Source organism: Microcaecilia unicolor, chromosome 4, assembly GCF_901765095.1.
Source record: "Microcaecilia unicolor chromosome 4, aMicUni1.1, whole genome shotgun sequence".
Lineage (NCBI taxonomy): Eukaryota > Metazoa > Chordata > Amphibia > Gymnophiona > Siphonopidae > Microcaecilia > Microcaecilia unicolor.
Window position 1 is genome coordinate 18,189,514 of NC_044034.1, and position 27,657 is coordinate 18,217,170.

Genomic DNA, 27,657 nt, shown 5'->3' on the forward strand with positions numbered 1-27,657 from the left:
TGTTTGTTTTTTGTTACATTTGTACCCCGCGTTTTTCCCACTCATGCCAGGCTCAATGCGGCTTACATGGGGCAATGGAGGGTTAAGTGACTTGCCCAGAGTCACAAGGAGCTGCCTGTGCCTGAAGTGGGAATCAAACTCAGTTCCTCAGTTCCCCAGGACCAAAGTCCACCACCTTAACCACTAGGCCACTCCTCCACTGTTGCTACTATTTGAGATTCTACATGGAATGTTGCTATTCCACTAGCAACATTCCATGTAGAAGTTGGCCCTTGCACATCACCAATGTGGCCGCGCAGGCTTCTGCTTCTGTGAGTCTGACATCCTGCACGTACGTGCAGGACGTCAGACTCGCAGAAACAGAAGCCTGCGCAGCCTTCTACATAGAATGCTGCTAGTGGCAACATTCCATGTAGAATCTCCAATAGTAGCAACATTCCATGTAGAATCTCCAATAGTATCTATTTTATTTTTGTTACATTTGTACCCTGCACTTTCCCACTCATGGCAGGCTCAATGCGGCTTACATGGGGCAATGGAGAGTTAAGTGACTTGCCCAGAGTCACAAGGAGCTGCCTGTGCCTGAAGTGGGAATCGAACTCAGCTCCTCAGGACCAAAGTCCACCACCCTAACCACTAGGCCACTCCTTTGACATCAATATGACATAGGTCCATTCAAATTCTTCAGACCAGTGTCATCCACTGCAGTTCTTCATTAAGACTCTCAGGTACCACAGAATTAAGCCGAAATATCCACTTTTGCTCCATGAAATTTAGATATTGTTCATAATTCCCTCCCTCCCACCCTGTCTAAATCTCATCCAATACTCGCCATTTCATATCAACTATTGAATCTTGTTTGGAGATCCAATATGTAACATTTTAGTCAGAGTTCTATGAGGCTTTTTCCTTACTACTTACTACTATTTATCATTTCTAAAGCGCTACTAGACGTACGCAGCGCTCTACACTTGAACATGAAGAGACAGTCCCTGCTCGACAGAGCTTACAATCTAACTAGGACAGACAAACAGGACAAACAAGAAATAAGGGAATATTAAAGTGAGGATGATAAAATAAGGGTTCCGAACAAGTGAATAAGGGTTAGGAGTTAAAAGCAGCATCAAAAAAGGTGGGCTTTTAGCTTAGATTTGAAGACGGCCAGAGATGGAGCTTGACGTACCGGCTCAGGAAGTCTATTCCAGGCATATGGTGCAGCAAGATAAAAGGAACAGAGTCTGGAGTTAGCAGTGAAGGAGAAGGGTGCAGATAAGAGAGATTTACCCAGTGAACGGAGTTCCTGGGGAGGAATGTAGGGAGAGATGAGAGTGGAGAGGTACTGAGGAGCTGCAGAGTGAATGCACTTATAGGTCAACAAGAGGAGTTTGAACTGTATGCGGAAACGGATAGGTAGCCAGTGAAGTGACTTGAGGAGAGGGCTAATATGAGCATAACGACACTGGCGGAATATTAGTCGTGCAGCAGAATTTTGAACAGATTGAAGAGGAGAGAGATGGCTAAGTGGGAGACCTGTGAGAAGCAAGTTGCAATAGTCTAAGCGATGATGTTATGTTTACGCTTCTAGGCTTTTATATGCTGAAGAACCATTGATGTTAGTGTGTGTTCAATATTAGCGCATGGCCATTAATTCAAATAGTGGAAAATAAATGGCCTTTGCATTAGGAAAAGACCCATGTAAGGGTGCTCTAAGGCCACTTTTTTACCACAGCTTAGTAAACTCTCCAGGGACAGGGAAATAACATATGTAAAGGTAACTTGTCTTGAGCTACTACTGAAAAGGTGTCAGCTAAATCCAAATAAATAAAGTAGGCTCCTAATTTACAGTGTGAAACCTTCCTCGGTAAACCGCTGTAATGCGCTATCCACTGAGGTAGTTTGTTTTTGGTGAGAACAGAGAGTGATATACACACAACGTAGGAGTTTGACTGCAATCCAACCGCTCTAGGAAAATATACTGCTTTACAAAATTCCTAGACCCCTGACGCAGGCCAGTAAGGCCGAAACACGACTCGTGTTGGGTCGTTTTTTTGTTTACTGTTTTTTTGAATAAAGAAATTGCTGAGAACACCATCTGAGAGAGGTTGTTTTTTCTGTTGGAGTTGACTCCTAATTTACAGTAACTGGCTAGAACACAGAAATGCTCGCAAACAAGTGAAAACGTGTGCGAGCAATTCTCTGCTTGTATGCACGTACTATCCCGACTGCACCCCTGGAATCCTGTAAAAGTAGGTTCTAGGCTCCTGTGTACCTCCCTACAATTTTATTTCGGACATTTCCACTTGTATAATATGCTTTACACGTGGTAAATTATTTATAAAATTGTCCCCATGAAAAGCAAGGGGCAAATTCCAGCTGGTAATTTTTCATTGGGCCATAATGAAAGCACAACTACCTGCGAAATTTTGATGTGCTTATTGGTAGAGCCCCACAGGCGAGGAGGGTAGGTGGAGGCGAGTGGTTACGAGTCAAAAGCAATGTTAAAGAGGTGGGCTTTCAGTCTACATTTAAAGGTGGCCAAGGATGGGGCAAGACGTAGGGGCAAATCAAATCAATTAATGTCTACAGGAAGGAGGAGAGGAGGGTAGGTGGAGGCGAGTGGTTACGAGTCAAAAGCAATGTTAAAGAGGTGGGCTTTCAGTCTAGATTTAAAGGTGGCCAAGGATGGGGCCAGACGTAGGGGCTCAGGAAGTTTATTCCAGGCGTAGGGTGCAGCGAGACAGAAGGTGTGAAGTCTGGAGTTGGCAGTAGTGGAGAAGGGAACAGATAAGAAGGATTTATCCATGGAGCGGAGTGCACGGGAAGGGGTGTAGGGAAGGACGACTGTGGAGAGATACTGGGGAGCAGCAGAGTGAGTACAAGATGGACAGTTTTATTAATTACCCAGTATGTGCATTAGAGTGGACCAGTTACTGTTTTGAGATTCCCAGTCCCTCATTGTAACTGATCTAGTTATTTATGTAACAGGTTTGGGGTTTTTTCTACCAGATTCAAAATGGTTTAGATCCTCAACTAGACAAACAGTCAGGTTTCAGGTACCCAATAATCAGAGAATTTCTTCCTCAAAACACAGTCACATAAATCAACCAATAAAGAAAAATCAATCTGCGTAATACACAATCCAGCTTATAATTGAAAAAGAAAAACGCCTATATTGCGACCCAAATCGGGAGATAGACGTTTATCTCACAAAAACGAATCAAGCGGTATAATCGAAAGCCGAATTTGGACGTTTTCAACTGCACTCTGTCGCGGATGCGGACAAAGTTGATGGGGGCGTGTCAAAGGCGTGGTGAAGGCGGAACTGGGGCGTGGTTATCGGGCGATCAGAGATGGGCGCCTTTCGCCGATAATGGAAGAAAAATATGCGTTTTTAGCGAGAATTTAGGGCACTTTTCCTGGACCCTGTTTTTCCACGAATAGGGCCCCAAAAAGTGCCCTAAATGACCAGATGACCACTGGAGGGAGTCGGGGATGACCTCCCCTGACTCCCCCAGTGGTCACAAACCCCCTCCCACCACAAAAATATGCCGTTTCACAACTTTTTATGTTCACCCTCAAATGTCATACCCACCTCCCTGGCAGCAGTATGCAGGTCACTGGAGCAGTTATTAGGGGGTGCAGTGGACTTCAGGCAGGTGGACCCAGGCCCATCCCCCCCCCCCCCACCTGTTACACTTGTGGTGGTAAATGGGAGCCCTCCAAACCGCCCCCCAAACCCACTGTACCCACATTTAGGCGCCCCCCTTCACCCCTTAGGGCTATAGTAATGGTGTAGACTTGTGGGCGGTGGGTTTTGAGGGGGATTGGGGGGCTCAACACCCAAGGGAAGGGTGCTATGCACCTGGGAGCTCTTTTACCTTTTTTTTTTGTTTTTGTAAAAGTGCCCCCTAGGGTGCCCTGTTGGTGTCCTGGCATGTGAGGGGGACCAGTGCACTACGACTCCTGGCCCCTCCCACGAACAAATGCCTTGGATTTATTCGTTTTTGAGCCGGGCGCTTTCATTTTCCATTATCGCTGAAAGACAAAAACGCCCAGCTCACAAATTGTCGAATAAAACATGGACGTCTATTTTTTACGAAAATATGGTTCAGTCCGCCCCTTCACGAACCCGTTCTCGGAGATAAACGCTTATGGAGATAGACGTTTTCATTCAATTATGCCCCTCAATATATATTAAAAACAGCAAAAATGACAGCATTTCAACAATCAGTCAGGCAAATTGGAGTGTTTTAAAAATGTTTCCAGAAGAACAGCTGTAGCTGATGATTGTTCATATACAGCCACATTCTTGATTTTAAAAACAATTGTACAGCAATCACCCTTTAATTTGTGTTCCACCCAAAATATCTTGTTTTTCAGCTTGGTTGCCAGGACCTGTATTTTATGGCACCGTCATTGACAGTACTTGTTTAGTCTGGAAAAAGATTTGTGGAAAGAAAAAATCTTGTCTGTACTATGATAACGATCTCTTCCGATACAGGTAGGACTGTTATTGCTTTAATCATAGAGGTTCTCAGTCCTTCAGTCTTGAGTGAAGAGACATTCTGGAAAACTAGGACAATATGGGCATACTTCAGATAATGACAATAGGCATTGGTATCAGGGGCGTAGCCAGACACGCAATTTTGGGTGGGCCTGGGCCCAAGATGGGTGGGCAGAAGAACCTCTCCCCGTCCCACAGGTGATTTGGTCTCTCCTTCTCTCGCCTGCATGCCATATGGTCTCTCAAACATCCCCCCTCTCCCGTATACCTTTTAAATAGCAGATTTTCACCAGCAGCGAGCAGCAACTAATACACACTGCTCATGTTGGCCCCACACCCTTCCCTCTGATGCAACTTCCTGTTTCTGCCTAGGCTGTGGGGCCAGTGCGAGCAGTATGTATGGCACTGCTCACTGCAGGTGAAGATCTGCTACTTACAAGGTATGCAGGAGGGACACTTGTTGGGAGTTTTCGGCTGGTGGGGCTTGGGGATCCCTGCCAACCACATCATAGGTATGCTGCTACTGGGTGGGCCTGAATCCAAAGTGGGTGGGCCTGGGCCCACCCAAGCCCACCTTTGGCTACGCCACTGATTGGTATTATTTAACAGCAGTGCCTCTTTCCTGATGCTGCTCTTCCCCAGGATTCTTTCTCTCCCCAAGAGCAAGAAGGATAGTAAGTCATCATACATAAGTGCATAAGTATTGCCACACTTGGACAGACCAGAGGTCCATAAAGCCCAGCATCCTCTTTCCAACAGTGGCTAATCCAGGTCACAGATACCTGGCAGAAACCCAGATAGTAGAAACATTCCATGTAGAACCCCAAAGAGTAGCAAGATTCTAAATTCTAAAGAATAACAAGATTCCATGCAGAATTTCAAAGTGTAGCAACATTCCATGTAGAACCCCAAAGAGTAGCAAGATTCCATTCAGAATCCCAAGTGTTGCCATACTGGGACAGACCGAAGGTCCATCAAGCCCAGCATCCTGTTCCCAACAGTGGCCAATCCAGGTCACAGATACCTGGCAGAAACCCAAATAGTAGCAACATTCCATGTAGAACCCCAAAGAGTAGCAAGATTCCATTCAGAATCCCAAGTGTTGCCATACTGGGACAGACCGAAGGTCCATCAAGCCCAGCATCCTGTTCCCAACAGTGGCTAATCCAGGTCACAGATACCTGGCAGAAACCCAGATAGTAGAAACATTCCATGTAGAACCCCAAAGAGTAGCAAGATTCTAAATTCTAAAGAATAACAAGATTCCATGCAGAATTTCAAAGTGTAGCAACATTCCATGTAGAACCCCAAAGAGTAGCAAGATTCCATTCAGAATCCCAAGTGTTGCCATACTGGGACAGACCGAAGGTCCATCAAGCCCAGCATCCTGTTCCCAACAGTGGCCAATCCAGGTCACAGATACCTGGCAGAAACCCAAATAGTAGCAACATTCCATGTAGAACCCCAAAGAGTAGCAAGATTCCATTCAGAATCCCAAGTGTTGCCATACTGGGACAGACCGAAGGTCCATCAAGCCCAGCATCCTGTTCCCAACAGTGGCTAATCCAGGTCACAGATACCTGGCAGAAACCCAGATAGTAGAAACATTCCATGTAGAACCCCAAAGAGTAGCAAGATTCTAAATTCTAAAGAATAACAAGATTCCATGCAGAATTTCAAAGTGTAGCAACATTCCATGTAGAATCCCAAAGAGTAGCAAGATTCCATTCAGAATCCCAAGTGTTGCCATACTGGGACAGACCGAAGGTCCATCAAGCCCAGCATCCTGTTCCCAACAGTGGCCAATCCAGGTCACAGATACCTGGCAGAAACCCAAATAGTAGCAACATTCCATGTAGAACCCCAAAGAGTAGCAAGATTCCATTCAGAATCCCAAGTGTTGCCATACTGGAACAGACCGAAGGTCCATCAAGCCCAGCATCCTGTTCCCAACAGTGGCTAATCCAGGTCACAGATACCTGGCAGAAACCCAGATAGTAGAAACATTCCATGTAGAACCCCAAAGAGTAGCAAGATTCTAAATTCTAAAGAATAACAAGATTCCATGCAGAATTTCAAAGTGTAGCAACATTCCATGTAGAACCCCAAAGAGTAGCAAGATTCCATTCAGAATCCCAAGTGTTGCCATACTGGGACAGACCGAAGGTCCATCAAGCCCAGCATCCTGTTCCCAACAGTGGCCAATCCAGGTCACAGATACCTGGCAGAAACACAAATAGTAGCAACATTCCATGTAGAACCCCAAAGAGTAGCAAGATTCCATTCAGAATCCCAAGTGTTGCCATACTGGGACAGACCGAAGGTCCATCAAGCCCAGCATCCTGTTCCCAACAGTGGCCAATCCAGGTCACAAATACCTGGCAAGATCCCGAAAATGTTCATTGCATTTTATGCTGCTTTTCCCAGAATTAAGCAGTTGACTTTCCCCAAGTCAATTTAATAATGGTCTATGGACTTTTCCTTTAGGAAGCCATCCAGACCCTTTTTAAACCCTGCTAAGCTAACCGCCTTTACCACATTCTCTGCTAACAAATTCCAGAGTTTATATATGGATGACGCCAATTGATGGCGTCATGTGCGCCAGTGAGGTGCATCCCAAATTTTGCACACGTTTAAGAGCTTTCAAGAGTGGGGTATCATGAGTGTGTGTGGGTTCCAGTTCTGGTGCTTTCCCCACAGGTCACCTCAGCCCATAGGATGTTTTGTCTTGCTTTTCTGTGGTCAGGCGTAAGTTTGGCTTCTAGTCTTCATGGTGTCATGCCACCTCTTAAGACCTATCCTTCCCTCGTAGGAACCCATGAGTGTTTCTGTCATGGCCACAATCTGCAGCACTGATAATAATCAGCATCAATCAGGACTTTTTTTTTTTGTACCAACAAGTTGTTTAATTTCGTCTAGCTATTTCTTGTCCCATGGCCCAGAGAAAGGACAAGTATTGGGTGCCCCAGGATAATGTCAGACACCCAGGATTTATGTCTGCAATGTCTTGAACCCGTCCTTGAGATATTTACATTTGCAACTCGCCAAAAACAATGAAACCTGGAAGTCTCTGTGGACATCAAAAACTTTATGAAAAGTTGTTTGGCACCTCTAAGTTCACCCCAAGTGCATCAGCATTAGAGCCTTCGATTCTAAATTACCATGGAGCTACACCGAATGCTACGAATGCGATGACATCTATCAGTGGAAGCAGCAGTAACTAGTAGCACTCGTGTTGCAGTATAATTTAGAATGGACAAAATGAAGGGAGGAGTGGCCGAGTGGTTAGGGTGGTGGACTTTGGTCCTGGGGAACTGAGGAACTGAGTTCGGTTCCCACTTCAGGCACAGGCAGCTCCTTGTGTCTCTGGGCAAGTCACTTAACCCTCCATTGCCCCATGTAAGCCGCATTGAGCCTGCCATGAGTGGGAAAGCGCAGGGTACAAATGTAACAAAAATAAAATAGATACTATTGGAGATTCTACATGGAATGTTGCTACTATTGGAGATTCTACATGGAATGTTGCTATTCCACTAGCAACATTCCATGTAGAAGGCTGCGCAGGCTTCTGTTTCTGTGAGTCTGACGTCCTGCACGTCACATATAAACAAAATTGTTTATATGAATTTATGTAGTTCTAAATGTAAACCTCTTCCTTGAAGAAGACCTTCGAAACCTGGCCAAGTCGGTAGAGGTTTATTTTGGAGATATAATGCTGCTTTAAGTCTCTTCAAAAGCTAAGTTACATCATAATATATATATTTTTTCGAAAACAATTTAAAAAGTATTTAAAAAAATTTTTTTAAGAAGAAATTCATCTAAGAAATGATTAAAAATAAAGGAACAAATAAATATAAATATGTAAGAAATTAGGAGAAAACGGGTTGATCTATGACGAGGTGAACAGCTCCATCAGTATAACTGAAAAGTTTGTTAGATGGCTTGTTGCTGTTATTTAATTCTGAGGATCCCCGTGCACTACAATATGAAGGAGTAAATAATCAATACACTGTGAAAAGACTGTAAATAATTTTTTAGTGCTAGTGGAATAGCAACATTCCATGTAGAATCTCAAATAGTAGCAACAGTGGAGGAGTGGCCGAGTGGTTAGGGTGGTGGACTTTGGTCCTGAGGAACAGAGTTCAATTCCCACTTCAGGCACAGGCAGCTCCTTGTGACTCTGGGCAAGTCGCTTAACCCTCCATTGCCCCATGTAAGCCGCATTGAGCCTGCCATGAGTGGGAAAGCGCGGGGTACAAATATAACTACAAAAGAAAATTACACTTTTTCGAATCCCTACCAAGATTGTCCAGCAAGAGAATCATGGTCATAACATCAGGATGTACTTACAAAGAGACCAATATGTGTTGCATCTTTTGGGTGTCAGAAGGAAGCTCTCTTTGTTACACTGTAGGTACTACGGCAAGCATCAGCAGTAAATCTGAACAAGCTGAGATCGCCTTCCACATATCTTACTTTAAGAGGGAGGTATATTACTGCCATAGTGTGTGTAAAACTAACCCATTTAGAGACAGTACCCCAGAGAGAAACCAATACAGTCAAATTCATTCCACCGTGGAAAGAGAGTACGTTTTTAGTCTCAAATATTTCCAGAACCCAAAGAAAACAGGAAGATTGCATTCCGTCCGAGAGGGCCTTGAACAAGTATTGATGGTTTCCATAGCCACTGGTAAAGCTCCCTCAATCTGAAGGAAGCTTAAAGCAACATAGAGATATGTCCAGGTCGCCGGTGGTATCTTAGATGTGTGACAGGAAAACACTCATACATTTAGGTGCAGGTCACTAACACCAACCCTATAGCTGGTGTAGATGCCTCCATCTAGATGTTAGCATGAATGCTCGGAACCAATCAAATTCTATAATTTAAGTGTGCACCTGTGTGCTCCCCCCATGTGCACATCCAACAGCAAAGTATATGCCATTAAATCACAGCATGTACTTTTCCACTAGGCAGTATTCTATAAGGCCATTTTCACAAAATGCCTAGCCATAATATCAGCACACTTATGCAAACTGAGGTGGTCATGTTCCCCTATCTGAATGATTGCCTGTTAAAGGGCACATCTCAAGGAGGTGCCAATGAACCAAACCACCTGAGTGGCTTTCACATAAATTATCCCAAGTCCCATTTGAGGCCATCACTTCAGTTAGTCTAGGGAATGTACGTAGATGGGCTCCACACTCATAATCTGCTCAGGAGAAACTTCATCAGAACAAAGAGTGATCTGGAATGAACTATTGACTTTCAGAAATCTGTTGACCACGTCTGACAAACTTATCCCAGTGCAGTCTACTAGCCATGTACTAGATAAACGAGCAGAAAGGCACAGGGTCCGATCTCCTGTGTCGTGAAAGTGTCGGGATACAGAACTGGGCTATCTCACATGGGATGACTCCCACACTTAAAGAAAGACAACATCCTAGTGGACAATGTGAGCTGAATCCTGCAACCATACAAGTGGTCGATAGTGAAGTAGCAAACACGATCATAAGAACATAAGAATAGCCATACTGGAACAGACCAATGGTCCATCTAACCCAGTATCCTGTTTTCCAAACAGTAGCCAAGCCAGGTCACAAGTACCTGGCAGAAACCCAAATCATGGCAACACTCCATACTACAAATCCCAGGGCAAAAAGTTGCTTCCCATGTCTGTCTCAATAGCAGACAATGGACATTTCCTCCAGGAATTTGTCCAAACCTTTTTTAAACCCAGATACACTAATTGCTGTTACCACCTCCTCCGGCAAAGAGTTCCAGAGGTTAATTAGCTGTTGAGTGAAAAAATATTTCCTCCTATTTGTTTTAAAAGTATTTCCAAGTAACGTTCTTGAGTGTCCCCTAGTCTTTGTACTTTTGGAACGAGTAAAAAATCGATTTACTTCTACTCGTTCTACTCCACTCAGGATTTTGTAGACCTCAATCATATCTCCCCTCTTCCATCTCTTTTCCAAGCTGAAGAGCCCTAACCTCTTTAGCCTTTCCTCATATAAGAGGCGTTCCATCCCCTTTATCATTTTGGTTGCTCTTCTTTGAACCTTCTGCTATATCTTTTTTGAGATACAGCGTTGGAAATTGGAAGCACCCACCATTTATATCTCCCCTGAAAAAGAAGGTCCTGTTCAAGGAAGGGACACCTGGCATACTAGCCTCAGATGAGGATCTTCTGTTTGCATGATCCTCTGCTACCTCAGAAGAGGCCAAGAAACTATGATATTCATAGCTGTTCATTGACCAAGTTAGATCTGGCCCATGCTTCTTTAGAAGTTGTCTATCGGGGAATCAAACAGGTTAGGATTTTCCCCAACCTACTCATACAGAATCAGGAAACTGTGTAACACCCCGGCATTAGGTTCCTAGCTCATACACTGAGCTACCTGAACCTGCCTGAGAATGAGTTTAAAGAAACATTCTGCTAGAAAATCTGGTGGTTTTAAGTGAGAGAGTCTGGTGTAATGGAAAGGCCCAAGACCCCTTTGCTAGTCCAGCATACAAATCCACCTTTCTGATTGTGGCTGGACAGATTCAGCTTCAGTAACTGGAGAACAAGGCCAGTGCCAGGCAGATTTCTACGGTCTAAGAAATGGCAAGGACATATAAAGATCAAGTATATGTATGTAGTATCACATCATACCTCATGCTATAAGTTTATCTTGTTGGGCAGAGACTGTGCAGGTCTTTATCTGCCATCATCTAGTATGTTACTGTATTACAGCCTTTAGTTTGAGTTATGTGGGGCTTGCTTCAACTCAAACTTCCCATCAAGCTTCGTATTGTGTTTTGAGTCCTCAACATGGGACTGACCCAGCTGATAAAAACTTGTTTTGAGTCACTAAACTCATATGAGCTCGTTTTTGACCTTAACGTGGCCCTTTGCCTGACCCCTCCCATATTTTAAGAGCTTAAATTTATGCTTTAATAAACCAGATCTAAGTGCCTAACTCTTAAGTTGATCATCAGCATTTATGTTTCTCAGTTGATAACCAAACTTGATCCTTTCTTTTGCCATTCAAACAAATTAAATTCCGATTTTGTTGCTGTTAAAATACTTTTATGTTTTTAAATTAAATGCATTTACTCTTGAAACATACTGGAAAGAGTTTAAACTGCTTGGTTAAACCACACTGAGTGGGCGGAAAGAGGATATTCAGGGACACTTAACCGGGCAGTGCTGCTGAATATTTCTTCTATCACAGCAATTTCCAGGCCGTGCCAGGGAGGTCCAGGGTTAGGGTTACCATATGTCCGGACTTACTCGGACATGTCCTCTTTTTGAGGACATGTCCAGGCAACCAGGTGGGTTTTGCCAATCTGCCCGTTTGTCCGGATTTCTGGACAAACGGACAGCTTGCTAGCCTCCCCTCCCCTTAGTTACTACTGCCCTGGTGGTCTAGCGACCTCTTCCGCCTTCGGGGCAGGAAAGAGTGACCTTGCGAGACTTCAACTCTCGGCGGCCATTTTGAATCAGCACCGAGATCACCAACAGGAAGGATGTATGCAGGGCAGCACTCCGGGCCCCCGAAGAGGTCACTAGACCACCAGGGCAGTAGTAAGGTAAGGGGAGGGGGTGACGGGGAGGGGGGGTGACGGGGTGTGTGACAGGGGTGAGGGGAAAATGTGACGGGGCGGAGCGAGGGCGTGAAAGGGAGTGGGGTGGGGTGTGAAAGGGGGCGGGGCATGTGTCCTCCTTTTTGGGGGACAAAATATGATAACCCTACCCCAGGTCAAGGGAAATGGATTTGATATACCACCATTCTGTTATACAACCAAGTCTAGGTCCCTCAAGGCAGAGACCCTGTTCCCCAGAACCCTAAACCAGAAGGACTCTGATCTAGGAGCTCGAGCCAGAGACCTTTGGGCAGGCCTTGAATCTCTGGTGTCCTATTAATGTCCTACTTCCTCCTCCTAAGCATCCTTGATTGAGAGGCTGTCTGCTAGAGAAGTCCTGGATTCCTTTGCTAGGCCCATTGAGAGGTTCCCTGAGGGTCTTCAACTTCCTGGTGAGTCGGTGGCCACCAACCCTGCAGTATCTCTTTAGAGAGAGGCTCTGATGACCCAGAATGCACAACTCCCTTATCCCCTTACCTCATCCCTAAATCAGAAGCAGAATCTTACCTCTAGGGGTCAGGGATATCATGTTTTCAGGCTGGAAACAGCAGAAAAGAAGCAAATGGAGACTATTCTTTTTATTTATCTTACAACTAATCAGTGCTAACTCCAGGTGAGCTATATTCAGGTACAGAAGATATTTCCCTGTCCCTGGAGGACTTATAGTCTGTTTGTCCCTGAAGCAATGGAGGGTAAAGTGACTTGCCCAAGATCCTAGGGAGCCATAGTGGGATTTGAGCCCTACTTCCCTGGTTCTTAGCCCACTGCTTTAACGATTAGGTTACCTCTCCACTCCGTTCTTGCAGCCAACCTTAGGGTGATTTGAGATTAAGGGGGGATGGAGGCTCAGAGCCTCCAGGGACGGTTTTTAAAGGGGTGGGGCAGGCTTAAGGTCTACTAGCCCACCATAGTCAAGGATCCCACTGGCCCTTGGGTCTTTTCCCTCCTCGTTCCCCCCTTATAGTTCTTACTACACCTACAGATGTAAAAATGTACTCCAAGCCTAGTACACATTTTATTTTTGTTGGTTTTACTGTACTTATTATGGCTATTTCTAGACACTGATGAAAAAGTGACTTTGTAGCTAATCTGTTTTCTTTGGAACAGGAGACCAACAAGAATTGAAGGGTAATTTTAACTGGTATAGGTTTAGTTAAATGATAGAATATAAGGACCCCTTTTACTAAGCCGCATAAGGCTCTATGCGTGCCCAACGCACGCCAAAATGAACGTACCGCCCGACTACCACATGCCTCTTGCGGTAGTTTCATTTTTGGCGCGTGTCCGCTGCACGCGCCTGGAAACTATTTTTTATTTTCTTACGCGCGTAGCAGATGCGCTGACGCACGTAGGTCCTTACCGCTAGGTCTACGGCTGGCGGTAAGATCAGACACCCAAAAATGGACGCGCGGCAATTTTGATTTTGCCGCACGTTCGTTTTTGGCAAAAAATGTTTAAAAGACATTTTTGGTACGTGCGCTGAAAAATATTTCTGCGCGCACCCAAAACCCGCCCCTACACTGTCACAAGCTGCTTTTTACCGCGGCTTAGTAAAAGGACCCCTAAGCTCTTTGAGGAAGCCCTTTTACTAATGCTTAATGCACTAATGGAATTAGGGGGTCTTTTACTAAGCTGTGGTAGCAGATCATTACCACAGCTTAGTAAAATAATCCCTTAGTCTGCACAAAATCTTATGAAGCCCATAGTTATAAAATGGGCTTCTTAGCATTTAGTGCATGCTAAGCTTTAGTTAAAGGGTCCTTGGTCTCTTGTGAAGTTGATCGTTATGATTATCTTGGACAATCAACTGCCACATCTTTGTTTATTCTTTCTTTTCTATATCTTCAGATACATTGGTCTACAGTTTGTTTTTCAGGTTATAGCATTTTTTTGCTACCTGGCAGTGTTCTTAATTTTTCAACGAGAAGAAAAGAAAACAGCACACTTCTTAGGTGAAGCGAGTGCCTCAACAAAAGAGAAGATGATTGAAGAACCAAAGGCTCAACCCAAGGGAGAACCGACGGATGTACCAAAGGCTCAACCCAAGGCAGAACCAAACACTGAGCCAAAGATAAAGACTGAGGCCCAGAGAAAATCTGTAATAAAGCTTTAAGCAAAGCCTGAGGGAAAGGACGATCTAGTGCATGTGGTAGAATTAAGGAGATCCTCAAAGAAAAGAAAGTTGAGTTGAGATAGATGTAGAATCCGAAGTCTAAAGCTGAGATAATGACTAACCATGGACTAGATCTCGTCCTCACATTTACTGATGGAGAAAGCCAACCAAGATGGATTGCTTTTATTTTTCTGAGGTGATTTAGCGGGCTGTGAGATAAGATTAAATACCGTTTATTTCCATTTGAATTTCTGTCTAATTTTATCATTGGTTAAGTATTTACAATATATACAAGACAATTTTCAGGAGTTGTTTACCCAGATATGTAGTCATTTATCCAGAAAATTAGCCTGTCTATAAATCCCCCCCCCCCCCAAGAGCAGAAGGGGGGGGGGGCATGAAAGAGGATGCTGTTAGAGGCACGTTTAGTTCAGAGGAAGGAAGTAAATACAGAGAGTAGCATTTTTAGGTATAAAATTCATGAAGACCTTTGTACTACATGCATAATTTTTCTTTCACAATGACATACTGGGGCCAATATTCAGATAGCGGGAGTTAGGACTGGTAAGGGCTCAGGCCAGTGGTGTGCTGGCACAGGCTCTCACAGGCTCGCAAGAGCCGGTTGTTAAGCTTTTAAGAATTTTGGGAGCCGGTTGTTAAAGTAGGGCCCTCCATGGCTACTTTAACAACTGGCTCCCAAAATGTGGGCTTGGGCCCCCTGCTGAATTCTCTTTTACTTTGCTGGTGGGGATGCTGAGCCCTGCCAGCCAAGTAAATAGACTACTGCTGCTCCCCGCTCCTTGTTTCCAGCTCTGGGCAGCAGGCTGGGACTTCTCCAGCATGTGAGAGAAGTTCCAGCATGCTGCTCAGAGCAAGACGTTGGGAGTGGTGGCAGTCCATTTATTGGCTGCCAGCAAAGGTATGCCTAGCTTGCCCACACGAAGGGAAGGAGGAGAGAGAGGCAAGTGCGCTAATTGTAGGCACGTTAAAAATGTTAACGTGCCTTAGTAAACAGGGCCCTTAAGATTGATGCCATCACAGATCCCAAACTAAGAAGAAATGGTATATGAGATTTTATTACGAGTAAATGTGTGGAAATCTCAAAGGCTCATGACTTGGTGGCAGGTGCTACCCAGGCAGTTACAGAAAAAAAAACAATGCAACGATTCTATAAAGGGCACTTCTTTTAGACGCCTACTTTCCTATACAGAATACTTATGTAACAGCACAAATATGTGAGTGTTATTTAGGCGAAACCAACTTATACAGCCATAGATCTGATGTAAAAGGTACTGCCTAGATTGCTAAAAAAAAAGCACGGTAATTATAGTGTTCTGTAATTTGCACATGTAAGTGTGCAGCCCACCTACACTCTGCCCATATGTATGCCCACGTTCAAACTATACATCATTGCATTTAGGTGCCATCTTATAGAATAGTGTGTGGCTATAATATTTGTATTTATGTGTGTATGTATACACATATCGTGTGTGTGTGTGTATATATATATATATATATATATATATATATATATATATATATACTAGTAAAAAAGGCCCATTTCTGACACAATTGAAACGGGCACTAGCAAGGTTTTCCTCGGAGTGTGTATGTTTGTGAGAGTGGCTGTGTGAGAGAAAGAGAGTGAATCTGCGAGTGTGTGTGTGTGACAGAGAGAGTGAGACTGGGTGTGAGTGTGTCTGTGACAGAGAGTGTGTGTGTCTGGGGCCCCTCCCTCCCACCCAGTTCCAGTGTCCCCCCCCCCTTCCTCCGTGTTCCAGGGTCGTCGTTCCCCCTCCCTCCCTCCGAGTTCCAGGGTCGTCCCCCCGTTTTTTTTTTTTAGGTTTTGTACAGGTGGTGCATTCCCCCCTCCTCCCCTCTCATCCCCTCCTCCATGTTCCAGACCATCCTCCCTCCCTCCAAATTCCAGACCCCCCTCTGAGTTCCAGACCCCTCCCGCTCTCCGAGTTCCAGACCCCACCTCCCTGCCTCCCTCCCTCCGATTTGCAGACCCCCCTTCCTCCAATTTCCCGACCCCCTCTTGGAGTTCCTGACCCCCCCCCCTCAGAGTTCCTAACCCCTGGACACCCCTGCCGCGTCTCTCTCGAGCCCCCCTTCCCGCCGCCAACCCTCGGGGCTTCGGAGCCCATCTGTGAAGAAAGTTACAGGCACAGGCAGGCAGACGCATAGAACGTTGAGGGTGAGAATTATATAGGACACGTCATAATGGGTCTAGTGACATCAGCTAGGGCTTCGGAGCCCATCTGTGAAGAAAGTTACGGACACAGGCAGGCAGACGCATAGAATGTTGGAGGTGAGAATTGGATATATACAGTGCAAACCGCTTAAGTGCAAGGGTCTGGGACCAAAAAAATACATGCAGTTAACTGGAGCATGCACTTAACCGTTGTGACCCAAAGAAGCTTGTACAGTATTTATTATACTTATTATACATACAGTATACAGTCTCCGTTAACTGACATTATACAGTCTCAGTTAACTGACATTAGGCTTACTTGAAGTAATCAGTTATAGTCCTCTATACACTCTTGTGTCTGTGAGTTCCATAGACTACGTCTGCCAGACGGTAAAACTGTCATAACACTGACATCCAGTGGCCTCCAGATAGGCCCGCACGGTGTTGAGACTCTCCAGTGCACTTGCAAAAGTGGCAGGAGGTTTTTGAATTTCGTCAGCATGTGCCTCGCTGCTCATTTCATCATCTGTTTCATCATCAGCCGTTGCCTGCGTGTAGGTTCATATCTGGACATCAGTGCTGTCGTCAGCTGTTTGTAGATCGAAATCAACAGCTACGTAGTGATGAAACTCCTTTTCAGTAACACAGGCTGGGATGGCAATAGCCTGTTCATCTGACGCTTTTGCAACAGCTGCATCTGTTTCGTCCCTCTCCACATCCTTAACAAAGCTTGCCCGCTTGTAGCAGTTCACAATGGTTGCCTGTGTAACATGATTCCAGGCTTCTTTCTGCATATGTAGGAGGAGTGGCCTAGTGGTTAGGGTGGTGGACTTTGGTCCTGGGGAACTGAGGAACTGAGTTCAATTCCCACTTCAGGCACAGGCAGCTCCTTGTGACTCTGGGCAAGTCACTTAGCCCTCCATTGCCCCATGTAAGCTGCATTGAGCCTGCCATGAGTGGGAAAGCGCAGGGTACAAATGTAACAAAAAAAAAAAATCCCAACAGTGATAGATTACAAGCCAGGTCAACAGCATGTTTATCCTTGCCAGTCTGGTCATCCATAACGCTCATCAGGTGATGTAGCACAAGAGCCCGATAATGTTGTTTGAAATTGGCTATTATGCCCTGATCCATAGGTTGGATCAAAGAGGTAGTGTTTGGTGGCAGGAAGACCACCTTGACATTAGACAGCCTGACATCATCACTGTGTGCAGCACAATTATCACCAACAAAATCTGACGCTTTTGTGCCCGCATTCTATTGTCTAACTTCTTTAGCCACTGCTTCCAAATTTCCCCAGTCATCCACGAATTTGCATTAGCCTCGTATGTCACAGGAAGTTGCTTAACATTCTTGAAGCAACGGGGCTGTTTGCTCTTTCCAAGGACGAGTGGTTCTAACTTCTCACTCCCATCTATATTGCAGCAAAGGAGGATCGTCAGTCGGTCCTTCGACGTTTTACTTCCTGTAGTTTTAGCTTGTTTGAATGCAAGTGTTCCATCAGGAATCGCTCACCAGTAGAGACCGTTTTCGTCAGCATTGAAAATATCACGAGGTGCAAACTCGTTCAAGATGGTAGGAAGAACTGAAACAACCCAATTTTCAGCACCAAAGTCATCAGCGTCTTGTTTTTCACCATGCTGTTTCTTGAATTTTATGTTGTTCCTCTCCTTCCAACCATCCAACAGTGGCTTTGAATTCAGTTAGTCCAAGACTTTCCGCTAGCTGATTAGCTTTCTCCATAAACAGTGGACCACTGACAGGAAACTATCTGCTCCTGACTGCTTTTCCCGCCCGTTTTCATTTCCTGTGAGGATTTGTATTGTTTTGCCAGTCTTCCAGAAGCTGATCCTTCTGCTTTAAGATACATGAAATTTGACTGGGATTGACACCATATTCTTTAGCAATAGATGCTTGACTTTGTTTGTTTTCTAATTTTTTAAGAACTTCTATTCGTTCAGCCAGTGTTAAAGTCTTACAGTTGCGCGTCGACGACTCCAGTGTACACTCTAACAACATTCTTTCGCTTATTCTGCCTGTGGTAGTTAAAGGGGCGGTAAATTTGAAATCTCGTTGGTTGTCATGCGCCAATCGGCTTCCATATTCCGTGTGCGCGCTTATGCGGAGTCTTTCCTGCAGAGCAGCGGTCTTAAACCATGCATATAAGCAAATCTTGCACTTATCAGTGGTGCGCTAAACCGAAGTTTGTCCCCATAGAAATTGATGGCGCCAAAAACGGGACCGAAGTGCGGCATGCAGTTAAACAGAGTATGCGCTTATCCGACGTGCACTTAAATGGAGTGCACATCAGTATTCTGGTCATTTACATGCTTTGGTGGTACCTAAATGTTTTTGAAATGGTGTTGGACAACTTTTTGGTGCAAAAAAGAGTGAAAATAAGAAGAAATTCTTCTTGATTCGATGCTCTTAGGGGCCCTTTTACTAAGGCGTGTAGGCGCCTACGCGCATACAACATGCTTCAAATTAGAACTACCGCCCGGCTATCGTGTGCCCCAAGCGGTAATTCTAATTTTTATGCACATCCGATATGCACGTCAGAAAATATTTTTTTATTTTCTACCTTGTGGCTCTAACCGGGCGCTGATCGGCACTGTACGCGCGCTGACAATTACCACCCGGTTAACGAGTGAGATCTTACCACTAAGTCAATGGGTGGCGGGAAGGTCTCAGGCCCAAAATGGATGCTCGCCAATTTTTATTTTGCCGCACATCCATTTTCTGCCAAAAAAAGTCCTTTTTTGCAGGCGCACTGAAAATGGACCTGCTGGGGTCTAAGACGCGTGCCTACAGTAGCGCAGGCCTTTTTTCGGCGCGCCTTAGAAAAAGGGCCCCCTACAAACTAATCATTGATTTTACTAATGCAGAGTAGTAAATATTTTCACCCTAGACTTCTAAGGAACACTGAGAAAAAATGGATTACAGGCTCATTTTGCATAGAACATTGAGATCGAAATTGAGATGCAAAGTCAGGACATGGCTCAGTTCCAGTAGTATTTGAGAGAAGGCTCTGCCAACACAGAGCTCTTTCTAAAATTCCTGCAGAAGTACCAGTCCATTCGGCTGCATGTACAGTGGGAGTGGTCATTTTACAAACATACACATCGAAAAAATGAATGGCACAAACTTGGCAACTTCCACTTCTACGTGTATCTATCCCATGGTTTAAACCACTCAACGTAAAACAAATTAGAGCGACTAAACAAAAAAGAAAAGTCCAAAAAGTCATAAGGTGGCAGGAGTGGCCTAGTGGTTAGGGTGGTGGACTCCTTGTGACTCTGGGCAAGTCACTTAACCCTCCATTGCCCCATGTAAGCCGCATTGAGCCTGCCATGAGTGGGAAAAGTGCGTGCTACAAATGTAACAAAAATAAAATAGATATTATTGGAGATTCTACATGGAATGTTGTTGTTGCTACTATCTGAGATTCTGGAATGTTGCTACTATTGAGATTCTGTTGCTACTATTGGAGATTCTACATGGAATGTTGCTATTCCACTAGCAACATTCCAGTAAGAAGGCTGCGCAGGCTTCTGTTTCTGTGAGTCTGACGTCCTGCGCGGCCAGATTGGTGATCTGCATGGGCCGACTTCTACATGGAATGTTGCTAGTGGAATAGCAACATTCCATGTAGAATCTCAAATAGTAGCAACAGTGGAGGAGTGGCCTAGTGGTTAGGGTGGTGGACTTTGGTCCTGGGGAGCTGAGGAACTGAGTTCGATTCCCACTGCAGGCACAGGCAGCTCCTTGTGACTCTGGGCAAGTCACTTAACCCTCCACTGCCCCAGGTACAAATAAGTACCTGTATATGTAAGCCGCATTGAGCCTGCCATGAGTGGGAAAGCACAGGGTACAAAAGTAACTTTAAAAAAAAAAGGATGTTTTTCTCTTTAAAACGTTCAAGTTGCAATTTTGTTGTTGGGGTGTTTTGGGCGGGACCTGGGCAGGACCGAAAGATAAGAAATTTCTGTACAATAATGTAACAAAATGAAAACATCCAAGACCAAAATTAAAACGTTTTTGGCTAGACCAGTTTCAATCATGACTTAAGGGGTCCTTTTACTATGGTGCGCTGAAAAATGGCTTGTGGTAGTGTAGGCGCGTGTTTTGGGCGCATGCTGATCCGTTTTTTAGCGCGCCTGTAAAAAAGGCCCTTTTTGCCGAAAGTGGACATGCGGCAAAATCAAAATTGCCCCGCGTCCATTTTGGGTCTGAGACCTTACCGCCAGCCATTGACCTAGCGGTAAAGAATCCGGACAGTTAATGACCTACACGTGTCAAATGCCACTTGGCGCACGTCTGTTACACACACCCAAAAATCTTTATGGGTGTGCGTAGATGCTTACGCAGCTTAGTAAAAGGACCTCTTAGTGACTAAAAGGTGCCCTAAGTGACCAAATGACTACTGAAGGGATTAATCAATTTAAAGATCTGATTCTTACATGCAGGGATGACAACCGACCAGCCTTATAGTATACCCAGCACTGATGACTGTTGCACCTCAGAGGCAACTCTTTTCATATGGGCAGTATGAACAGAGTGGAGTATAGCGCAGGAAGCGTGAGCAGGATTTGCGACTAGTGAAAGTGGACCGCACCCTGAGGCATTGTTAGGCAAAATATGGTGCATGACAGCGTTCTGGTCCTTCACACTCTCAGATAAGTTTGTATATGTGCCGCATTGTTTAAGATGCAAGATAATCCTATTTTATACAATACTAGTAAAAAAAAGGCCTGTTTCTCAAAGAAATGAAACGGGCGCTAGCAAGGTTTTCCTCGGAGTGTGTATGTTTGAGAGAGTGTGTGTGAGAGTGACTGTGTGAGAGAGAGAGTGAATGTGCGAGTGTATGTGTGTGACAGAGAGAGAGTGAGACTGGGTGCGAGTGTGTCTGTGAGAGAGAGAGTGTGTGTGTGAGATTGAGAGTGTGTGCCAGGGGCGCCCCCCTCCCTCCCTCCCTCCCAGTTCCAGGGTCCCCCCTCCCTCTCTCACAGTTCCAAGGTCATCCCACCCCTTCGATCTCCAGGGTCGTTGTCCCCCTCCCTCCCTTGGAAGCGAGAGGGTGGGGTCCTCCAAGTCCAGCGGTGAGGCGAGTCGGGACAGGAGGGGGAGAGGATGAGGAGGTCCAACAGCGACTCGGGAGGGAGTCGAGCGGGGAGGAGGGGGAGGGCAGGGGTCCAAACTGGGAGAGAAGAGGGAGGTCGGCGGGATGGCTTGCGTGCGGCTGCGGGGAGTGTCCATCGGGGAGGAGGGTGGGTGAGAGGGGCTTTGGGCGGGGGAAGGGTTGAGGAGAGGGAGGTTGGCGGGACAGCTTGCGTGTGGCTGCGGGGAGTGTCCATCGGGGAGGAGGGTGAGTGAGTGCGGCTGTGGCCGGGGGGCTGGTTCCAGCGGCGACTCGGGAGGGGCGAGTGAGAGAGCAGCGGGTCCAGCGGTGACTTGGGAGTGAGAGGGGAGACGATGGGGTCCAGGTCCACAGTCATGGGCCGTATTGCTTTGCCTGGCAACTATGCTGCGTCCCCTTCCCTCTCAGTGTTCAGCCCTTGACGTCATAACGTTTTGACGCGAGGGCAGGACAGTGAGACAGATGGTTACAGGCAGCACGAACCCTACGAACCGCATGGACCCAACGAACCCTTAGAACGTTGGAAATGATTATATAGGATAAGTAGTTTAAACAAATTTGATATACTCCTTACAAGTATTAAAAAGGAACTGGTGAGGAGGCAGGCGAGTCAAGGGTACAATGGGCCCATGTGAAAAGAGTCACCGCTGAGGTCCAATAGTAATCAACTGTGTGCCTGCATGTATAAGTTATCAGTACTGGGTATAATATAACAATGGAGGTATTAAGGCATAACCACCTTTACTCCCCCATTGGTCACTGACCCCCCTCCAACTCCCCTAAGATGTGACAGTACATACCAGGCTCTATGACAGCTTCAGATATGATGGCCACTATAGAGAAAGGGACCCAGGCCAATATTCTGTTCTATTCCCAGCTTTTCTATCCCGCTAATTTCCCTTAAGGAATCATAGCGGGTAACAGAAAGATCAATACACAGAATTCAATCATTAAAATGTTTCTCGAATAAAAAGGTTTTCAAAAGCTTCCAAAAAAAAAAGATATAATCTGTAATATTGCGAAGTTGGAAAGGAATAGATTTCTATAGCTTGACTGCTAAAAAGCGTTTATAACGAGTCTTAGCAACTGCAGAAAGAGCTAAGTTTGATTAATAATATTTACGAGTAGACCGGCTTAGCAATGGATATGAAATTTAAAAAATAAGGTCCATAGGATAATAGCCATAAAGATTTTGTAGACCAAACAGGCCACCTTAAAATCTGTTCTTGAATTGATCTGTAACCAATGTAACTCCCTAAATAGTGGTGTTATGTGTTCAAATCTCTTATGACAAAAAAATCAATCTCGCAGCGCAATTCTGCAGTAATTGAAGTTTTTTTTTAAAGACCTGGTTAATGCCACCATAAAAACAGCTGCAATTGTGGCAAAATAATAGCCTGCACTCAACGTGTAATTAAACTCTGGAATTCTTTGCCAGAGATTGTGGTAAAGGCAGTTAGCTTAGCGGGGTTTAAAAAAGGCCTGGACGGCTTCCTAAAGGAAAAGTCCATAGACCATTATTAAATTCACTTGGGAAAATCCACTGCTTATTTCTGGGATAAGCATCATAAAATGTTTTGAGCTTTTCTGAGATCTTGCCAGATATTATCGACCTGGACTGGCCACTGTTGGAAACAGGATGCTGGGCTTGATGGGCCTTTGGTCTGTTCCAGTGTGGCAATACTTACGTACTTTGTACCTTATACTGATAATGCAAGGAATCTAGGGACTCCATAAATGTACTCACTGACGAATCTTGCTTGTTTTCCAAATGTAAATTCAAATCTCCTGCCGAAATAACATTTGAAAAAGATGATGAATATACCCAATGCCAGTGTTTCAGCAAATGAAGGCCTGTTTTAAGGGAACTAGTACAGAAGAAATGGTAATGCTAAACTCACTGTCAAAGATGGCTACTGCTGGTGTAACCCACCATGTCTGTTGAGCATGTACAGAATTAAAAGACAAGATATAAAGGGTTCTAAATGTCAATTTTAGTGACCTCAAATGTCTTTAGCATACCTCACAATTAATTTCAGCATTTAACTTGTAAGTGAAGCATTCATCATGCTGCAGCAATAAAACGTTAAGCTCTCCTCCGCTTTTTGACAGAACAGGTTGTTCAGTCACTGTAAATTGTAGATCTTTAAAAGTGTGGTGATGTTGAATGCAACGTGTCACAAGTGGGGCATCTATTCATTTCCTGTGTTTGCAGCCTTTATGTTCACCTACCCTTGTTTTCAATGACTGTATTGTTTTTTTTCCAATGTAAGCCAATGGACAAGGGCAAAAAAATCAAATAGGTTCAGATGATACATAGGTGGTGAATACTCTGGTGATTAATTGACATCCATTAATGGCGAATTCTGTTTTTGTAAGAACCTGATTGCAACACATACATTTGCCACAGGGTAAATGCCCATTTGATGGTGGTTATACAATCTGAAGGGGAGGTGGAATCCACATGCATCAGGTCCTTTAAATTGTGGGCTCTTTTGTAAGCAAAAATAGGATGATCAGAAATTTCTGGGTAGATACTTAATACCAGTGTTGTAGGATACAAATCCAGACATAGAGCATGCATAGGCCACAAAATACATCAAACTCAGTGCTTATCTCTATACCGAAGCAAAATAAGATACCAGTGGCAGCCATTTTTCCCTGTAGGAAGCGAAGCGAGAAGATTTCTTCGCCAGATGTAATTCGAATTTGTACATTTGGAGCAATAAGTTCCACCATTCCTGATAAGTGGCCTGGTGTAAGGACTTCCAGTGGGAGAAGATCACCTTCAATGTCAAAGAGACCATGGCACTAACAAGAGCCCCTTCACTAGGAGTCAGCTGACCCCCAAAGAACTGCTCCCGAAGAATCACAAATGGATAAGAAATGGAGCCAGGGAGGGGAAAAATGGCTACCAGCTGTGACCAGACTTCTGGCCAGAACTTGCGAAGGCACACACAATCAAATGTAAGATGCCTGAGAGTACCCGTTTGGGAGTGGCAAGACCAACAGACATCTGGACTAGAGGGATTGATAACATGCAACTTATACGGCGTCCAAAGGGATCTATGCAGAAAGAAATACATAGACTGCGTGGTGGTAGAAGAGTTAGAGCACCTGAAAAGGGACTTCCAAAGCAATTCCCACAGCTTGCCAGAAATAGGTCGCTGCAAGTCTTCCTCCCAGCACCTTCGCAAACCAGTACATTTAGTGTTGGATTTACGAAGTAGATATTTGTAAATGTGGGAAGCCCTGGGGTTTGAGAGAGGAACTGGGCTTGTAATCCACCCTTGTACTGTTTTTTTACCATGGAGCCAAGCTGAAGCCACTGGTAAAATTGGGCGTCAGAAAGGCTAAAGTCTAGTTTCATTTCTGCAAAGGTTTTCCAGTGTTGTAAAATGATCTGTGTGCTAACTGAACGTGTAATATATAAGGTGGCACACAAGCTATCCTATGGTCTGAGACCATGTAACTCCAGTAACAACTGTTGATCAGTATATTTGGCTCATACATAATCTGCTTAATTATTTTAGCAGGTATCCGCATTGTAAGAAACAAGTCTTCATTGTTTCAGCCTGTTGTCTATCAGTCTTCTGATGAATAACAGTCATTTGATATGGAAAAGAATTGCCCCAGAAATAGATTTTCTCCTAGATGACAAGGATGACAACTTGTGAAATGAAGCAGTGTATTGCGTGCAAGTAGTTTCCGATAAATTGAAAAGACAAAATATACAAAAAAAGTAACACTGTGATTGCTATATGTTAAGTGAAATGTACATTTGGATCGCAACCATTAAGCCACATGAAACACTGCTCTAACTGCTGGCATGTATCTGTCCAAAGTATAAGGACATCACCAACATTATTCAACCTAATGATGATACCTCTAGCCAAACTACTAGCCAATCAAAACCTCAACCCCTACATTTATGCAGATGACGTCACAATCTACATCCCATTCAAACATGATCTAAATGAAATCACCAACGAGATCAACCAAAGCCTCCAAATAATGCACACCTGGGCGGATGCATTCCAACTAAAACTTAACGCAGAAAAAACACAATGTCTTGTACTCACCTCCCAACATAACACAAAAAACTTCTCCACCATAATCACACCATACTGGTCCCTCCCTGTCTCACAAAACCTGAAACTTCTTGGAGTCACCTTTGATCGAAACCTCACTCTTGATACCCACGTGAAAAACACGAAGAAAAAGATGTTCTACACCATGTGGAAACTCAAGTGAGTAAAACCTTTCTTCCCGAGATACATCTTCCGTACCCTGGTACAGTCAATGGTAATAAGCCACCTGGACTACTGCAATGCACTGTACGCCGGGTGCTTAGGGCTTGTCAGAAACAATACCGAATCAAATGGAGCTGATATTTAAACCTGGTGCATTACAATATTTAAATATGCAAATGAAGATTTCATTTGAAGGTGACTCTTTAAGATACGATTTGCTGCCATTGTATGTGATAAAGATGGCATATTACTGTCCTATATGTCTTTAATGGACTCTTTCATCCTGAAGTTTTATTACTGCTAACACTTAATTCTCTTGTACATTGTGTGCCTCAGACCACTATGTTATGTTGCTACAGATAAGCGTGAAATATTTGTTCTTGAAATTTACTAGCTGATAACGTTACAGAAAACCCATGTGGTCTAGAAAACAAATTACTGTATGCTACAAACATATCAATACTGTGAATAAAAACATGATTGAGAGCCTCCTGTCATTCGAATTAATCATGTAGTGCAATCTCACATTGACTTCCCTCGGTGAACTTTATCCAGCAGTTTTGTGTCAAATCACCATGATGTACAAATAAAAAAACTGGAGAATATAAGCTAGAGATTTTTGTTTATTAGAAAATTCAAATATACATAGCCATAATCCCCCAAATTCTAGAAATGGCACTTTATATTAAACACACAAATTTGGGCGTGCACAATTTAATTGAATAACAAGGCAAATAAAGATGATAGTGACATAGTAGATGACAGCAGAAAACGACCTGCACGGTCCATCTAGTCTGCCCAACAAGATAAACTCATATGTGCTACTTCTTGTGTATACGTTACCTTGATTTGTATCTGCCATTTTCAGGACACAGACCGTAGAAGTCTTGAACAGCACTAGCCCCACCACCCAAACACCAACCCCGCCTCCCAATCTCGGCTAAGCTTCTGAGGATCCATTCCTTCTACACAGGATTCCTTTATGTTTATCCCACGCATGCTTGAATTCCGCTACCGTTTTCATCTCCACCACCTCCCGCAGGAGGACATTCCAAGTATCTACCACTCTCTCCGTGAAAAAATACTTCCTGACATTTTTCTTGAGTCTGCCCCCCTTCACTCTCGTATCATGTCCTCTCGTTCTACCGCCCTCCCATCTCCGGAAAAGGTTAGTTTGCGGATTAATACCTTTCAAATATTTGAACGTCTGTATCATGTCACCCCTGTTTCTCCTTTCCTGCAGGGTATACATGTTCAGGTCCGCAAGTCTCTCCTCATACGTCATATGATAATTTAGCCATATGAATTATTGGCGCTGGCATTGATTATTTATTTATTTATTTGTAACATTTGTATCCCACATTTTCCCACCTATTTGCAGGCTCAATGTGGCTTACATAGTTCCGTAATGGTGATTACCAGTTCCGGAAAAGAGAAATACATAGTTAAGGTAGAGGAGACAGAATGGATTAGGTATTCAGGTAAGGAAAGTTCATTTTATAGTAAGTAACACAGCCAGCCGCAAGCTATGCCAAAACATTTCACAAGACCCCACAGTTATTCACAAAAGAAAAATATTCAACATAAAGGACTATTTTACATGCTCATCTTCCAATGTGGTATATAACATTCAGTGTAAAAAATGTAACGAAGGATGCTATATTGGAGAAACAGGCCAGATGCTTAAGACAAGATTCAATCTGCACAGACATCACATGAAAATAGCCGGTGCCAGTCAAGCCCCCACCCCTGTGGGCCAACACTTCACAAGACCAGAACACTGCACCAGTGATTTCACAGTAAGAATACTGAAAGGTAATTTT

At 44.3% G+C, this 27,657-nt stretch overlaps 1 protein-coding gene across 5 annotated transcripts in view; it reads left to right on the forward strand.

The window, feature by feature from the left end:
• The window catches only part of SLCO2B1 (solute carrier organic anion transporter family member 2B1), a 208,249-nt gene extending 193,697 nt beyond the window's left edge, over positions 1 to 14,552 (forward strand). For 4 of the 5 annotated variants that reach the window (XM_030199987.1, XM_030199988.1, XM_030199990.1 and 1 more), the window contains 2 exons: positions 4,381 to 4,501; positions 13,983 to 14,552. In XM_030199987.1, coding sequence (XP_030055847.1) covers positions 4,381 to 4,501; positions 13,983 to 14,247 — 386 coding nt within the window. In that variant the 3' untranslated portion in view covers positions 14,248 to 14,552. The remainder of the gene's footprint in view (positions 1 to 4,380; positions 4,502 to 13,982) is intronic. The other variant, XM_030199989.1, reaches the window with a different exon arrangement.
• Positions 14,553 to 27,657: the final 13,105 nt, after the last annotated feature.